The sequence below is a fragment of the Mastigoproctus giganteus genome, chromosome 2 (genome assembly GCF_048544385.1).
Source record: "Mastigoproctus giganteus isolate SK-2022 chromosome 2, ASM4854438v1, whole genome shotgun sequence".
NCBI lineage: Eukaryota > Metazoa > Arthropoda > Arachnida > Uropygi > Thelyphonidae > Mastigoproctus > Mastigoproctus giganteus.
Genome location: NC_143576.1, coordinates 194,146,871 through 194,165,033, shown reverse-complemented (window position 1 = coordinate 194,165,033; position 18,163 = coordinate 194,146,871). Strand labels below are relative to the sequence as shown.

Genomic DNA, 18,163 nt, shown 5'->3' with positions numbered 1-18,163 from the left:
TAAAAAAATAAAATAAATGTTGGCTAGTTCAGATTACTGACGTTTCAAATTATTGGCATTCGGATTTTCAACGCTCTACCATACATAAAATTAAATACATAACAAAAAATAAATATTACAGGGCAAAGTCCTTCAATGGATTGAAATAAGAAATTAATCCATATACTGGGTAACAGAAATAAAAATGAATCACATTATAAATGTGATTCATGTGAAACAGAGGGAAAATATAAACAAAAAAACATTATCTGAATAATTCTATATAATTTTTGCGGCAAAGACATTTTTACATCAATAATGAAGAGTGCAATTAAAAATTTTTGTATAGGACACCAAGAAAGCTTAGGTCAGCACTGTGTACTAAACAGCAAACTAATTTGCTCATTGCTATGTAATCAATAGTATTATGATTTTTTTTTTTTTGTGGCAACATGATTTTTATAAGTTATAACATGGTTTTATTAAAGGAAGATCTTGACTGATCAATCTGGTAAGGCATTATACATACTCACAAAAGAACTGGTTGCAATGAATAAATCTGATCTAATTTTCTTAATTTTAAGAAAGACTTAAAAACAATCCCCCATGAATTGGAAGTGTGACATTGGTGACAGGAAATATAGTGAATAAAAAGATGGTTAATTAACAGAATACAAAGAGTAGTCGTAAATGGACAGCGTTGCATATGGACTGCTGTTACAAGTGGAGTTCCTCAGGATTCTGTTCTAGGAGCCCATGGTGTTTTTAATTTTCATTAATGATACTGATGACTGTATCAAAATTTTCAGTGATAATAAGGTGAACAGAGTTACCAATAATGAGAACATAAATGTTACTGCAACAAGATTTAGAAAAATTATCCAACAGATCTAAAAAACCAAAACAAACCAAAAGAAAATGGCAATTAAGTTTTAATGCTAGTAAATATAAAATTCTGAATATAGGTCACAATAATTTCAAGTTAAATTATCAACTGTGAGGTAGCGCACTCAATGCTGATGAAGATAAAAAGAATCTTGGGGTACTAACACACTCCGGCATGAAGTTCTCTTGGCAGTGTGGTAATTATATTATGTCCAACAGCAAATTATTTAAAACTGCAGATCACACACACACAAAATCACTAGTCACATTCATAATAATATGATAAAATTGAAATATCGAATTACCATTTTTAACTTCACATAATTCTTCAGTATCTTTGTGTGAAAGATGTCCAGGATCACTTAACTGTTTACCATAACTGTGTCCCTTAAGCTGTTGCTGCTGCATGAGAAACTTCTGTGCCAATATAGCAGCTAAATCCTTTGGATATGTAACCTAAAAAAAGTTGATAACAAAAATAATAACTAATCACTATACTGAAACTAAGTTGATGAAAATCAAACTAGTTACAAATTTTTGAAAGTTATAATAAAATATGTCTGCTTTGTGAGTACTCATTTTTAACAAGGATTTCACTACTAAGAATTGCTACATTATGGAACAATTAGTATGTAGCAATCATTATGTATATCAGTGTAGGACATATCCAAAGAGATACATGTATCATTGAGGGAAAACTTTTATTTATCAGAAAGAAATTATGATGGCCTTAGGTAGGCATTATTTGAATTATACGTCATTCTAGCAAGTTTTTGCTGAATTTTGTGTTTTGTTGTTGTTATTTGGTTTTTAGGAGCATTAGCAACTAAGGCCATATTGCTCCGGGATATGCGGTGGTCATTCTCTGACCTTTCTGCATCCTCCATATTTGGTGGTCAAGGGCTCAAACCCCGGTCTAATCAAGATGGGTTTTCTACGCACTGCTGCTGCTCCTTCCCACCTGGCTACGGAGGCGCCTGAATTTTGTGTTTTATTTTCATTTATTCATGACCTACATCTTATTTGAAAACCTTATAGTTTTTATCTTACTGATCATGTTGCTGGGTTCATTACTTAAATCAAGCAAGTATTTGAGAAGATATACTCGTTGGAACTAAAAGCTATTACTAGTGGTATCTTGTTCCAAAAGCCCAGTGTTGTATATAAATATTTCAATGTGCACTTATAAATAATATATTTAATCAAATGTAAATAGTACTGTAACTAATATAGACTCATGTGGATTGACTTATTTTTGTATTTAGTTTTAAGTACATACAAAGTTGCAGTTAATACATGAGACTCCGTTATCAGTAATTTTTGCAAAAATGATAAGTTGCAAGTAAGAATTCTCTTGCAGAACTTTACTTAGTGTAATTCATATGGGTGTTATGTACACTGTTTAGTCAAACCATTATGACCATCCCGCATTTTAACAACTGGCCATTTCTCATCGCCTGGCGACATGTGTTAGCATTAGTAGTGGCATATGATACAAGAAAGCAAGCTTATTCAGCATCAGACAAAATAAAAAACTTCCCAATTGTCTCTCCATTCACTTCAAAAATTTATCCAGTTCTTCCTTGAATTTATTTAAACTATCAACTTCCACAATGACAGATGGAAGTTTGTTCCTGCAATCAACCACTCGCTGGTTAAAGGAAAATTTCCACACTTCTATTCTGCAACTGTCTTTCCTCAATTTGAATTTATGCCCCCTCAAGTGTACAATCTGAACAAGAGGAAGAATCCCATCAGCATCGAGCCTGCTCAAACCATTCAAGGCCTTATACACCTCAATCAGATCACCTCGCAGGTGCCGAGTCTCCAGACACTACAATTTGCAGAACTTAAGGCTTTCTTGGTAAGAGCACTCATTAGCCCTTCAGCGCCCTTCTCTGTACTCATTCCAGCAGCTCTATATCCTTCCTAAAATGAAGCCTCCAGACCTGTATGCAGTACTTAAGTTGTGGCCTGACCACTGTCTTATAGAAAGGGATAATCACCTCCTTATCCCTGCTAGCAAAGTTCCTGTATATTATTGATAAGACCCCATAAGCTGCTCTGGCAGCCTGTCTGCACTGCTCTGAAAACTTCATATCTGATGGCACAATTACCCACAGGTATTTTTCATTCTCCACTGTCCTGAGTGTAGTACCACACAGTTGGTATGTTACTCTGGAGTTACTTGCTACCCATATGGTAAGAGCACACCCTTTGTTCCCCTCAACAATCTCGTTGCCCTTCTCTGTACTCATTCCAGCAGCTCTACATCCTTCCTAAAATGAGGCCTCCAGACCTGTATGCAGTACTCAAGGTGTGGTCTGACCAATGCCTTATACAAAGAGATAATCACCTCCTTATTCCTGCTAGAAAAGTTCCTGTATATCACTGACAAGACCCCATGAACTGCTCTGGCAGCCTGTCTGCACTGATCTGAAAACTTCACATCTGATGGCACAATTACCCACAGGTATTTTTCATTCTCCACTGTCCTGAGTCTAGTACCATACAGGTGGTACATTACTCTGGAGTCAATTGCTACCCATATGCAGTACTTTGCATTTGTCAATGTTAAACTTCAGTTGCCACTTCTCAGCCCATCTGACCAACTTTTCTAGATCCTGTTGCAGCTGCATACCATTGTTACTATCATTAACAACCCTGCCAATCTTGCAAGCAAGAATTCTCTTGCAGAACTTTACTAGTGTAATTCATATGTGTGTTATATACACCATTTAATCAAACCATTATGACCATCCCCATATTTTAACAACCAGCCATTCCTCCCTGCCTGGTGTTGTGGTGATAACCAATAAATGATACTGCCAGTTCATAGCATGCAGTCCATATGAAGCACTTGATTGACGTGGGCAAAAGACATCGTCTAATGAACTTGAAAGAGGGATAACTGTCAGATACTGGTTGAAGGGTGGCAATATTATGGAGACCGCAAATCTTGTGGGCTGTTTGCAAAGTGCTGTAGTTAAGATATTCTAAGAGCGGACAGAGAGTGGGCAGAGCAGCAGTATATAGGCCAATGGCTGGTATCCATGGCTCATAAATGATTGTGGTGGGTGCAGGCTGTCCCGCCTTGGGCGAGCTGATAGACAGAAAATGGTAGAACAGCTAACCACAGGCTTCAATCAGGAATGATTCCAAGACAATGATCCAATGAACTCTCTTCCTCTGTATGGGCCTCCAGAGTAGGGGCCTGATCAAAGTATCCAGACTTAGTCACCCATCGCCAACAATGCCTAAATTCTGCACCTAAATGGTGCCATTGGACCACTGATGATTGTAAAAAAGGTTGCCTTTTCTGATGAATCATGTTTCCTACCTTTCTGTGTGGATGGTACATAGAGGGTACATCAACAAACTGAGGAGAGAATTCATTCTGATGTCCTGGTGCAACAGAAACAGACTGCAATAATTAAAGACAAACACCAGCCAAGGAATAAAAAAATTTTACTATAAAAATAATGTGATACACTATCGGAAATATTACAATAAATTACGATAAAACGTTAAAAATATACCGATGCAATAAAATTATCTAAAATAAACTGGATTAAAAGCGATAAAACCTGAAGCTTTCGGAGACTGCTGTCTCCTTCTTCAACAGTATACTATTACTGAATGACACATCCTTAAGTAGCAGACCCATGGTACTCATGCACGTGGTCCATCAGACACATGGTCGACATTCCCCACGCGCGCAACGGAAACGGAAGTGGCTCGGGAGCGTGTCAAACAGAACCGGTCATCCCATCTGAGGACAACCGCCTCAAACAGGGGGTGTAAACGTGTCCCCCTGTCCCTGTTAATAGTATTACGACTGGATGAATGGATTCACAAGCTCTCGTACCATCCACACAGAAAAGTAGGAAACATGATTCATCAGAAACAGGCAGTTGGCAGCAGTGTTTTGGCATGAGGATGTTTTCCTGAGAATCTCTTGGAGCTTTCATACTCCTAGAACACACTCTGGAAAAAACTACCTATCAATTATGGCTGATCAGGTACACCTCTTCATGGTGACCATCTTCCTGGATAGCATAGGTTGCTCCAGCAGGATAATGTGCCATACCGTGTTGTTAGAATTGTTCAAGAGTAGTTCACTGAACACAAAAGTGACTTCAAGGTGTACCTTGGCTACCAAATTCACCAGATATGAATCCCAGAGAACATCTCTGGGATGTAATCCTGACAATATGGTATAACATACCTCCTGCAAAGTTCAGAGGCATTATGGAGTTCTTGCCACATAGCAGCAGTACTGGCAGCAAGAGGAGGCTATACACACTACCAAAGTAGGTGGTCATAATGTTTTGACTGGACAGTGTATATAATGTAATTAAGGAGTGCTCTTCTGAGTTTATACTTAGATAGTTTGTAATTTTAAATTTTATTTAAAAGAGAGTATGGATTCATAAAAGTTAGTCATAAAATGCCAAACAATGTTATAACTACTGGTGAAATTTCCAGCAGTGATTCTTGTTTCATGCATGCCATGCTTTCACTAACTGACAGAGAGTTATTTCTTTGCACAAGATGTCAGGAGTGTGATGAACTTAATTCAAAACTTGGCATATTGTTAGGCATGACTGAGTCTCTGAGGAAGCAAGTTGATGCTCAGGAGTAAATTTAATCTAGGGGCTGGTCAGAAACTCAAATGTCTATGGATGCTGTGTTGGCCGACATAAATCTGAATCTAACCCCAAAAATGGATTACTTGATACAAATTACTTTCATTCTATGGGAGGTATTCTTAATTGCAGACTCAACTATAAGGAAGGCAAGGGACATATTCTGTAAGAAGACAGATAGCATAGAACTAGAGTATATCCATGATGTCCAAAAACTCATGATGTAGCCAAAACATTTTATCAGCTTGTAAGTACTAGTGGGTGACAATAATACAGGTGGGGACTAATGATTTATTTCTGAATTGGCTAAGATACATAAGGTCATGTTGAAAAAGTGTACATAGGACAAAATGTACATGACAGGAGGGAATTCATGATGTAAGCCTTGTGGATTAGTTGCAGGCTTCAGGAGCTTGCAAGGCTTATGAGAGAAAAATGTTTTAAGCATGGCCAGTCTTAGTCAGTAAATAGAATTTATTTTGTAAAGATTGTATTCACTTAAGCAGAAGAAGTGCAAATTTTTGTTGTCAATGAGGAGGCATTAAGAGTTCAGGGGAACCATTAGCTTGGGTAGTTAGGGAAGTAGAACATGAATGACTCAATTCGGTGTATGGGATAAAATTAGACTTGCAACCTCTCTGAGAGTGATTCTGTGTAACCCTTAATAACCCTAAACACTGAAAGGGAAAGAAAAATATACTAGCAATCTACCAAATAGAAAAACATGTTTAATTAACTATAAGGGCTGTATCAGGATTGTCAAAAGCAATAAATACAAATCTTAATTTGTCTATAAAGTAATGCCAGGAGTACAGTTTAAAAATTAAAGGAATTCGAGCTTTTGATCAAATCAATTAATGCTGATGTTGTCGTTGTTATTTGGTTTTTAGGAGCATTAGCAACTAAGGCCATATTTCTCTGGGGATGTGCGGTGGTCATTCCCTGACCTTTCCACATCCTCTGTATTTGGTGGTCACGGGCTCGAACCCCAGTCTAATCAAGAAGCTTGTGCTATGCACTGCTGCTCCTGCCCACCTGGCTAAGGAGGCGCCAATGTTGATGTAGTTGGGCTTACTGAAACATAGTATCCCCCAGAGACACAAGATGAAGAATTTCATTTTGGCAAATATTGTATTCTGGAGAGACAGGGAAGAATGGACAGGTGAGGGAAGTGATACTTCTGATCAAGAACTGCCTGAAGATGGCAAGAATGTTCCTTGAGCAGATCAAGATGACACTTAATATGAAGTCAGTGTGATGAAAAATGACTTGCAGTAAAGGGACGATGATAGTGTTAGTATGTTATAGGCTAAATGACGGAGGAGTATGACAAAAATCTCTTCACGCATAATGAATGGCCTAGTAAGTACAACTGTCTTATTATGGGTGACTTCAACCTACCTCTAATAAAATGGAATACATGGACTGAAATATGGTAACAGTTTTTTGAACAAACAGGATGACTGCTACTTATCCCAGCATATCCAAGAGAGTACAAGGGGCTCTAATATCCTAGGTCTAGTTCTCTCTCTAAGGAACCTAACTATGTCATTATATATAGTAGGGGGAACCAGTAGCATACAGTGACCACAATATCACAAAAAAGAGATGTATGTAATGGAACCTTTGTGGTCAAAGGTAAAGGTAAGAGCTTCATTTCAAGATATTCGGAGAGACTATTGCATGCTATGGGGAATAATCAAGAGATTTATCCTCAAAGCCACAAATGTATTTGCACCAGTGATCAAGTTCCATAAATGTAAGATGCCAAATTAGATGAAAGGCAAGATTAAGAGCTTAAGTGAGCAAAAGAAACAAGCATGGAATAGTTATAAACAATCATGTGATTCTGATTTTCACGTGCATTAAAAGAGAATATGTGAGAAACCATTGTTAAGATGGGAAAAACTGATTATACAAAAGGATTATCAACAAGCAAGTTCTCCTTAGTAAGTTTCGCATACGAATGAATAAAAAAAAAAAAAAAAAAAGAATGGGTCCCTTGGTTGCGGTAGAATGTCCAGAGAAAGCACAACATAAATAGAAGATAAGCCAAGATACTTCTTAATGAAATTTACAGCTGAAAGAAAGCTCGAGAATGTTAAGAAAGGTCAAAACCAACACATCATCTTTTCATGATTGCAGTACTTATTGTACATACTTTATAAGTCTTAATAAAAATTTTAAAACACAAATAGTTGTTTAACACCTTTTTAAAAAAACAAAAAAATATAAATTTTGTTAAAAAAAAATATGTATTATACATAAAATAGAAACCATCTGTTAGTCTCTTCTACTTTCCAATTTAAAAGACCATTAAGTGCATGAAATTGCAAACCACACAGGCATACATATTTCTGTTAAATATTATTATAAATATTAAAAACATTGTGTATATTTGATACTATTACTATTAGTTACTTCCATTTTCAAGATTATTTCAAAATTTATTTCAAATTTGGAACCATTCACAACATGTGAAATTTGAAACTACATATTTTGAATCCTGCAGAGTAGTGGCCGTTTTGAGAAAATACTAGGTTTTATTATCCTTATGCTGGGAAAACAATAACAAATCTTTCAAAAACAACTCAGGTAAGATGGTAGACGTTTATTGACCTAGTGGGAGAAGAAAAACAAGTAATTTGAAACTTTAAATAAACATCGCACCAGCGCATATCCAGTAACATGCCATTCTTCATGAAATTCAAAAATAATTATAAAAATTGGTAGCAGGGCACCCGACAGATTCTTGCACCCAATTTCTACATAATAACTAAAACTATAAGCAAATCACTTCAGAAACTATTACAGTAAAAGTCTGACTACATTTAGGAGGGTAGAAAAAACTTCAGAATCCCTGACTAAGTTAACGTGGGAACCTTATTTTCAAGGAGCACCTGTGAGGTGCCCCACCAGAAATATACCTAGTCTACAATCTATACCTTCTCATACTTCATCAACAACTATCCTTTCTTATCCTAGGGTTAAGAAAGGATAGTTGTACTTCTAGCTATAATCAACTGTTGGAATAAATTACCATCTAGGTGGTAGATGACTTTCATACGACTCTCTCTCTCTCTCTCTCTCTCTCACTATCTCTCTCTCGGTGGTAGATGACTCTCATCAATCGGTGAAATACCACCACTTTGCTTATTGAAGGCTTGAAGTGGTGGAACCCATGTTTAGTCTCCAGAATTAAGTTCTGGTCGACCCTTCCCCATCTCTTCCATCATGCAGTATGACTGATGACTTTTGAGGTTATGATGGACATCATGGCGAGATCCAATCTTCCTTATATTTTGAGGTTCCAGCTCTAAAACGGTGTTTGCAGGCCAGCCGCTAGTTAGTACACTGGACCGAACCTATTGGTAAATCTGTAGGAGGCTTCTGGATCAGCTAGTGTATAAACTCATTACCTCTACTCTGCCAGATAGTGACTGGAGGAAATCTGAATAGTGTGTATGTGGGGGGTGGGCATTGTCAAGGCCACGTTATGTCAAGGATCTGAGTATATTCTTATCATGTGTACGCCATATCCAAAAATGTCACTACTTCATACAGCATGTTAAAAACAACAGTGGTCCTAATACTGATCCTTGGGGAACCCCACTTCTTACATCAACCCAATCTGAGGAATAGCCATTTATCACCTCCTGCCCTGAAGCCATCCTTCTATCCATCATTCCAACCTGTTCCAGCTTATAAAGCAACCGCTCATGTGGGACTAAGTCAAAAGCTTTGCTGAAATCTAAATAAACAAAGGGACTTGGGTGTTACAATACGGTCAGACATGAAATTCTCTGAGCATTGTAAACAGGTTGCAAGGAAGGCCCATGGTGTCCTATCGATGATCTATCGAACTTTTGCAAGTAGAGATAGGGACGTGATAATCCCATTATATAAGGCTTATGTTAGACCACACTTGGAATACTGTGTTCAAGTATGGAGACCGCACCTAAAGAAAGACATCGAGCTTCTTGAAAGGGTGCAAAGAAGGGTAACTCGCCTGGTGAGATCGGCAAAAGGGCGTCCTTATGAAGAAAGACTTTGAATATGTGGGTTGCAGAGTTTGGAAACTAGACACCTTAGAGGAGATTTGATTGAGGTGTTTAAGGCTCTGAAAGGCATCAGTAAAATGAATGAGGACAAAATTTTCAAGATTATAAATGATGCTAGAACTAGGGGACATAAATTCAAGTTACGCGGGGAAATGTTTAGATTGGACTGCAGGAAGTTTTATTTTAGCCAGCGAGTTATAAATTACTGGAATAAGTTGCCTTCATGGGTGGTAGAGGCCGACAGTTTGGGGAAATTCAAAGGTCATCTGGATAGTACCTTTGGGTAAGGGAAGCGCATAGGATGATAGGTTTAATTTCCTTTTTATTTATATTTTATTTTATTTATATATATATATTTTTTTTATTTATTATTATTTAGTTATTTATTTTATTTATTTTTTGTTTTTATCATTGTTTTGTTCGGATTATTTTATTTTTTATTTTTTTTGGCTGGTGCAGCATAAGCCATAGGCTTTGTTGCACCATGCGGCCATTACTAATACTAATACTAATACTAATAATACTAATACTAATGTCGAAATTATTCCCTAAATCCAGCTCGTGAGTGATCCTTTCAAAATAGTGAACCAGATTTGTTAAACATGATTTTCCCTTTACAAAACCATGCTGAGTATCCTTAAGAATTTCAATTCGATCCAAATGATCCTGAATTCCACCCTTGATCATTGCCTCCATGATTTTCCCTACTACTGAAGTCAGACGGACAGGTCGATAATTTTCAACTTCACTTTTAGAGCCACCCTTATGTATGGGAGATACATTTGCACTTTTCCAATCCAAGGGAATCTCCCCAGAATCTAGTGATGCTCGCATAATTAGCCTCAATGGTTCAATGCACTTGCTTGCCGCCTCCCTTAAGATTATAGGGTATATTCCATCAACTCAAGGAACTTTACTGGTCTGTAGGCTCGAAAGTTTTTTCATTAAATAATCTTGTGAAATTTCAATATCATTAATTACATATTTTTTAACTTCGCTCCCACAATTTCCCATTGCCACAAAAGGCTTTTCATTTGTAAATATCGATGCAAAATAACTATTGAGTTCATCTGCAACGGCAGCTGGTGTATTTATTACTATCCCCTTTCCCTTACGTAAAGGTCCGATCTGGTTTGTCCTGCTCTTCTGGGCATTTATATATGTGAAGAATTCTTTATCCCCCCTCTTTGCTCTGTTTGCTAGTGATTTCTCATAAACTGCCTTTGCCTGTCGAACCTTTTCTGTGGCTCTATTACACACCATCTTGTAGCTGTTATAGGCTTCAGTACTTTTTATTGCTCTAACCTTTCCATGCCACCTTTTTCTGCTCAAGTAATGTGGCAACTTCACTATTCATCCAACTTGGAACCCTTCTCGTGGAGTATTTTTTTTAATGGTATATACACATTCAAGGCATCTGTGATTAATGTTTTAAAAGCGTACCACAGTTCAATTGTATTCATTCTCTGCGCGATATCTACCCAGTTAATAGAGGCCATGTAGTACCTTAAGGCATCGTAATTTCCTTTTCTGAAATTAAAATCCATTCCTTTGCCTTTTACTTCTGCTACCTCTCTCGTCATCATCCACCGTAGAACTCCGTGATCACTTCCTGATACTGGTTCCTCTACTGTCAGCCCTGTTATGTCATCTGATTCATGTGTGATGATGAGGTCTAGGATATTCTTTTCTCTAGTATTTTCCCTGACATGCTGATACAAATAACAGTCATCTAGTTGATTTAAAAATTTTGTTCCCCATGTCGAGTTTCCTTCCCATTTACTCCAATCAATTAGAGGCAAATTGAAATCACCCATAATAAGGCATTGACGCTTACTTGCCCATTCCATTTGCATGTAGAGGCTTTTGTCATAATCGTCACAATCACCTGGTCTGTAGATTACTCCTACTCGCATTATACCTTTGTTTCCAACTATCTCACACCATACAGACTCTATACTAGCATGTGAAATGTCTGAATCCGGGAAAGCTATCGTCGCACTCAGGCTGCTTTACCCACCAGCCCTTCTATCTACCCTATCCTTCCTAAATACATTATACAAGCCGTACTGAAACTCATCATCCCCAATTTCCGGGTGGCACCACGTCTCTGTAAGCCCTATTATGTCCGCGTTACTTGTTTTAACCAGCAGTTTGAATTCGCTCATTTTATTGACGACACTTCTAACGTTACTGTATAAACAATTAAGATTTACTGTTCTTGTACATTTAACAACCCTAACACAACCCTTGAAGTTTTTTAGGCTCTCTTCTCTGATATTAGCTACCTGCTCAAGTGAAACGTTTCTGCCCCCAGAACATCTAGATAATACGTCCAGTTGGGGTAACAGATAAGAACTCTTAAGGTATGTGCAAGAGTTACTTTGACCAATATTATCAGATAAACGCGTGTCAGTATTACCCACATCCCCCCTAACTAGCAGTTTCCCTGAACCTTTAAGGTATCCTCAATAATACTGGCAAAAACTTTTGCACCACCTTTGTTTAAGTGTATCCCGTCTCTACAAAACAAATTCCTTCTACCTACAAGTGTGGGCCATGCTGACAGAAATTTACCTCCTAAAGCCTTGCAGAATCCTTCAAGTCTTGAAGAATCCTTGAGTTAATCCACAAGGCTCTTAACATATAACCCCTCCTATCGTGTCTGGGCAGAATTGCAGACACATAGACATTATGGCCTAGCTCGCGACATTTCCTCAGCATGGTCCTATATTTTTCCAACAAATCGTCAGATCGTGTACGTTTAATATCATTTGTCCCCACATGAATAATAATATTTTCTTTACCCCCTTTAAAATCTGACAATCTGTTGGTGACATCATCAATAGTTGCTCCCGGTTGGTGACATCATCAATAGTTGCTCTTTCGAAACAGTCCAAACACATGCCGCCACCAGCCAACATACATTTACTGTCCAACTTCAAACTCACAGAACCAATTTTTCATCATCCTTGTTTATTCACTGCCGTTTTCTGGAACACCCTTCCTTCATACATATTTCCTGAAAATTACAGTCTACAGAAGTTCAAGTCCAATGTCAACAAATATCTTCTTTCTTCTTCTCAACTTCCAACCCAAGCACGGTACTAAGTGCTATAGGTTGTAATACCTCTCGTGTTTGGGGTTTTCATATAAAAAAAAAAAAATCCTAATCTTGTAGATACCTGTGTGAAACCAGATTTTTTTTTTAAAGGCTGATGATGAAGAAGTCTGGAACTTCCTTGCATTAATTTCTCTTCATTAATAGTTAATATTAATGCTACTTACATAAGCTTCACAATTTCTTGAATGTCTTATTCTCTTAATTCAAACATTAATAAAACTGAATTAAGAGTTTTTTTCCTTATTTTAATTATATAAATTTGCAAATTAGAATTCACACAGCAGTAATAGTTGTCGACAATAAAAAAATATTAGAAAATTGCTACAAATTATTACGAAAAAAAAAAAAAAAAAAAAAAAAAAGAAACAGCACAAACTAATTATCCCACTAATACAGAAAAAGTATACTTTTTTTTTTTTTTTTTTTTTTTGCATTATTTAATCACACTAATGCCTATTAAGTAAGCTTACATACCTTGCTAGGTTTATCCTCAAAACAAGCTGGAGGTGAAAGCGGCGGAGGAGGAGGTGGAAATGTTTCATTAGATGGTGCATACAACTCACTGATATTTGCATATACTGGAAAATCTGATGGGAAAAATCAAGTAAATAGTATCTAAACTGTTCAAATATTAAATGATAATCTATAGTTCACATAATCAAAGAGATACTCAATGTCAAAACAGGTCTGACAAAAACTGAGACAAAGTTAAAAAAATAATAATAATAAATCTTTTGAAAATTTGTGAAATTTACCAAAATAAAGAAATAATGATAATTTAAGTTATAAGTTGGTCTTTGACACTGAGGTTTAACCTTGTTAACACCCCCTTAAACAAAAATTATAAAATCATGATTAAAATTACTTGAAAACCATAAACAATATTTTAAAATTACTTGAAAACCATAAACAATATTTTAAAATTACTTTTATCACCATAAGATGAAATGATATCTTGGCATGGTGCAAATGTAAGCTGAAACTAATGGCCATAATGTATATGATGATACCACTCACACCACTTCCAAATATATAGTAATGTGTATTCTGAAATGTGACTGTACATGGCACAGAGCATACATCTGGGCAATATCCATCATATAGGAAAAAATCCCATCCTGCAGTGAAGAGAATAGTTTAAGATGCCATTTATGGATATTTCTAGTTCAGTGGAAACATGCCTTACTATTATATTTCTACCCAAAGTAGGTGTAAAATGATCAGAAACTTCAAGCACAGTATAGGGAACCTTGCCTTCAGTAATTGAATGGTGCAAATCATTCAAGTGTTTTCTATAAGCACTTGGAGAACACAGTGCACATAGTAAGATTGGTGCTATGAATAGCATTAGCAGAGGCATATGATGCAAGAAAGCAAGCTTATGCAGAATTAGCCAAAAAAAAAAACTCCAATTTCACCCCTCCATTCATTCCAAATACCTCTCCAGCTCAGTCTTAAATTTATTTAGGCTATCAACTTCCACAACAAAAGATGGAAATCTGTTCCACCAATCAATTACCCGCTGGCTAAAGGCAAACTTCCGCACATCTATCCTACAACTGTCTTTCCTCAATTTGAATTTATGCCCTCTCAGGTGATTATTCTGAGCAAGAGGAAGAATCCCATCAGCAATGAGCATGCTTAAACCATTCAAGGCTTTATACACCTCAATCAGGTCACCTCGCAGGTGCCTAGTCTCCAAACACTGTAATCTGCAAAACTTAAGCCTTTCTTCATAAGAGCAATCCATTGTTCCATACACTAATCTTGTTGCCCTTATTTGTACTCGTTCCAACAGCTCTACATCCTTCTTAAAATGAGGGCTCCAGACCTGTATACAGTACTCAAGGTTACTGCTTCCCGTAAGTAGTACTTTACATTTGCAATGTTAAACTTCATTTGCACCTCTCAGCCTATCTGCTCAACTTTCTAGATCCTGTTGCAGCAGCGTACTGTCATTAGTGTCATTAACAACCCTGCCAACCTTCATATCGTCTGCAAACTTTGACATTAAGCCTAATGTATTATCATCAATATCATTTATAAACACAGAAAACAACAATGGACCTAACACTGAACCCTGAGAGACTCCACTAATAACATTAGTCCACAAAGAGCATTGATTACCACTCTCAGTCTTCTCCCACTCAACCATTCCTTTATCCACAGCAGCAATTTGCCTCCAATGCCGCACTGCTCCAATTTGTGCAACAAAACCATGCTGTGTCCGAGCTATAACTGAAGTCTTGTCTAGATGACCCTGCAGCGCTTCTTTAATCAGTGTCTCCATTAATTTCCTTTGAACAGAAGTTAAACTAATAGGTCTATAATTACTTGTGTCACCCTTTGATCCTCCTTTGTGAATTGGGGCCACATTTGCACATCTCCAGTCCATGGGTACCTCCCCTGAGTCCAAGGAAGCTCTCATAATTATGTCTAAGGGTTTGCTTACTTCCTTTGCTGCCTCCTTTAATATAACTGGATAGATCCTTTCCATTCCAGGTATCTTTCTTATGTTTATCTATAACAATTTCTCCTCCACTTTGCTTTCAGTTATTACAAAATCATCTAGCTCACTGCCAGAGCTTAGTTCACCTCTGGCATTCCCCTTCCTGAATAATTCCTCATATGTGAATATAAATGCAATATACTCATTTAGTTTGTTAACTACCCGAGCAGGATCATCAACAACTGAACCATCGATATCCAGTGGACCACACTGATTCATCCCCTTCCTTCTATAGTTTATATAGGTAAAGAACTCTTTGCTGTTTTTCTTTGCATCCTTTGCCAAAGATTTCTCATAATCTGCCTTTGCCTGCCTAATCTCCTTTGTGACTTGGTTACATTCCAGCTGATATCTATCATAGACTTCCATGTCACCCATTAATTTATATGAATCCCATACATTTTTATTCTGCCACATGTCTCATTAGTTCAGCGGACATCCATTTAGGCCTAAACCTTGAACAGTAGCTTCCAAGATTAATTCTTTGAATGCTGTTGGTAACATCGTCTGTTGGTCCCACCGTATAGAATTTAAATACTGTCTCAGACCTCTGCAGTCGACTTTACGAAAGCAAAAACCCTTCCCTTTACTCCTAATGGTAGTTACCGCTTTGAGTAAATCCCACTTGTGATTACTGCCACCTAGTGGTTCCTTTATCTGCAGATTCTTAATGCATGAAATATAATGAATTGATTGACATACACATACAGTATAACAACAGAATAACTATGGAAATCAGAATGAAAAAGCTATCAGGTCAGCGGCATTGACAGCATAACCTTTAAAAACCTCAACTCAGTAAAGTCAAAGCACGATCAGTTCACTGAGCTATTGTCGGAAAAAAAAAGGTAATATTAACTCACATTTCATTAGTTAAGAATGAACAATTTCAGATGGAATGGAATGACTTTTTTAAGCTGCACTGTAATCATTAATGACACGAACCCATCAATTTTCTCCCAAAATCAAATATTCTGGTAGAAAGGAAAAACACATTCACTTCCATTGAAAAATCAACAGTACAGTCTCAGAAAATAAGGCAGCTACAGTGTTATTGGAATGCCAAAAGGTTACGCATGTTGATTTCCTAGAATAAGATTGTACAATTAATGTGGGTTAACTATTGTGATCTAAAAAACTTTCTAGCTCAAAGGAAGACGTGATTAGGTCTTCTCAACTCCACATATGGCAAATTTTACCATCAATACTTGCTACACTGGAGTAGAATGTTTTCCCCCTATTTTCCTTATAGATTTCATTTGTCATCTTGTGACTTCCAACCGTTTGCCCTGCTGTAAGAGCACTTAGGATGCATATATTCCTAATATTAAATCAAATGATGAGGTAAAAATGTAGTCCTAAAGCAGTGTTGGCATCAACAGAAAGAATTCCTCAAAAATGAAACACAAAAACTCTCAGAACACTGAAATAAATGTATTCTGAAGGAAGGAGATTACTTTAAAAAGTTAGTAAAATTTTATTTTGATGTGTTAGCTATAAAGTTCATTAAACTTCCAATATGATTTGAATTATTCCTTAAACAACAAAAAATACTTAAGACAAACTGAAAACTTGAATCTCCAGCAATAACTTTGCTGTTATTAATACTAATAATAACAATGGTACTCATGTTAAAATCTCCAGAAACGTATAACTTTAAAAAAAAAAACTTTTCGTATTCACTCAAAATGGACCAGTGTTATGAGTGGGTTCCTTCTGTGTTCTATACTCAGGCACTTTGTTTTTAATGCTCATTAATGATACTGATAGGGTTTCATGTCAAACTTGTTAATGATATTAAGTTGGGCACGGTTGTTAACAATGAGATCCAAGGAATGTTTTTTGCACAAGACCTACACAAATTATACAACTAGTCTCAAAAATAACAGTTGAGTATTACTGCTAATACATGTAATGTTCTGCACCCGAGTCACAGTAATCCCATGTTTAATTATCAATTGACTATGCTCCAAGGAGGGAGGGAGGGAGAGAGAGAGAGAGAGAGAGAGAGAGAGCGAGCAGAATACTGCCAGTGGTATACAAGAACTTTTCCAATAGAGAGAAAAAAGTAAAATTATCCCACTATACAAATCAATGGTTAGATTACATTTTGAATACTGTATACATGTCTGGAGGCTTTATTTCAGGAAAGAGTGCAAAGTAGGGCAATAAGACTAGTTTTGGATGAAAAAAGATACTCATAAGGAGAGAGAGAGAGCAGTTCTTTAAGCTGCTAAGTTTGGAAACCATAGCTGGACAAAGTTAACCTGAATCTGAAGAGTCCACAACTAATTCACACTAAAGTGTTCAGGATGCGGAAGATTGATATAGTGGACAGTGTGTTAGTTGTTTGACAGTGCCGGGGGTAGTAGTAGTAGTAGTGGCACATGATGCAAGAAAGCAAGTGTAGAAGCTTATACAGCATCAGCCAAAAAAAAAAAAAAAAATCACACCATTCCCTCCAAATGCCTGTCCAGTTCCTCCTTAAATTTATTTAACCTATCAACTTCCACAACGACAGATGGAAGTTTGTTCCAGCAATTAACCACCCGCTGGCTAAAGGCAAATTTCCGCACATCTATTCTACATCTGTCCTTTCTTAATTTGAACTTATGTCCCCGTAGGTTGGTAATCTGAACAAGTGGAAGGATCCCATCAGAATTCAGCGTGCTCAACCCATTCAAGGCCTTATAGACCTCAGTCAGATCACCGCGCAGGTGCCTAGTCTCCAGCCACTGCAATTTGCAGAACTTAAGCCTCTCTTGGTAAGAGAATCCCTTCATTCCCCTCACCAATCGTGTTGCTCTTCTCTGTACATGCTCAAGCAAATCTACATCCTTCCTAAAATGAGGCCTCCAGACCTGTACGCAGTACTCAAGGCGTGGCCTGACCATTGCCTTATATAGAGGGACAATCACCTCCTTTTCCCTGCTAGCAAAATTCCTATATATCATTG

The 18,163-nt window shown here is 37.1% G+C and overlaps 1 protein-coding gene across 1 annotated transcript in view; it reads right to left on the bottom strand.

The window, feature by feature from the left end:
- Positions 1-18,163, bottom strand: part of LOC150089873 (uncharacterized) — a 228,103-nt gene that overhangs the window by 10,065 nt on the left and 199,875 nt on the right. The window contains exons 14-15 of the mRNA XM_090390118.1: positions 13,173-13,285; positions 1,170-1,320 (exon numbers count right to left, since the gene is read on the bottom strand). Coding sequence (XP_090246244.1) covers positions 1,170-1,320; positions 13,173-13,285 — 264 coding nt within the window. The remainder of the gene's footprint in view (positions 1-1,169; positions 1,321-13,172; positions 13,286-18,163) is intronic.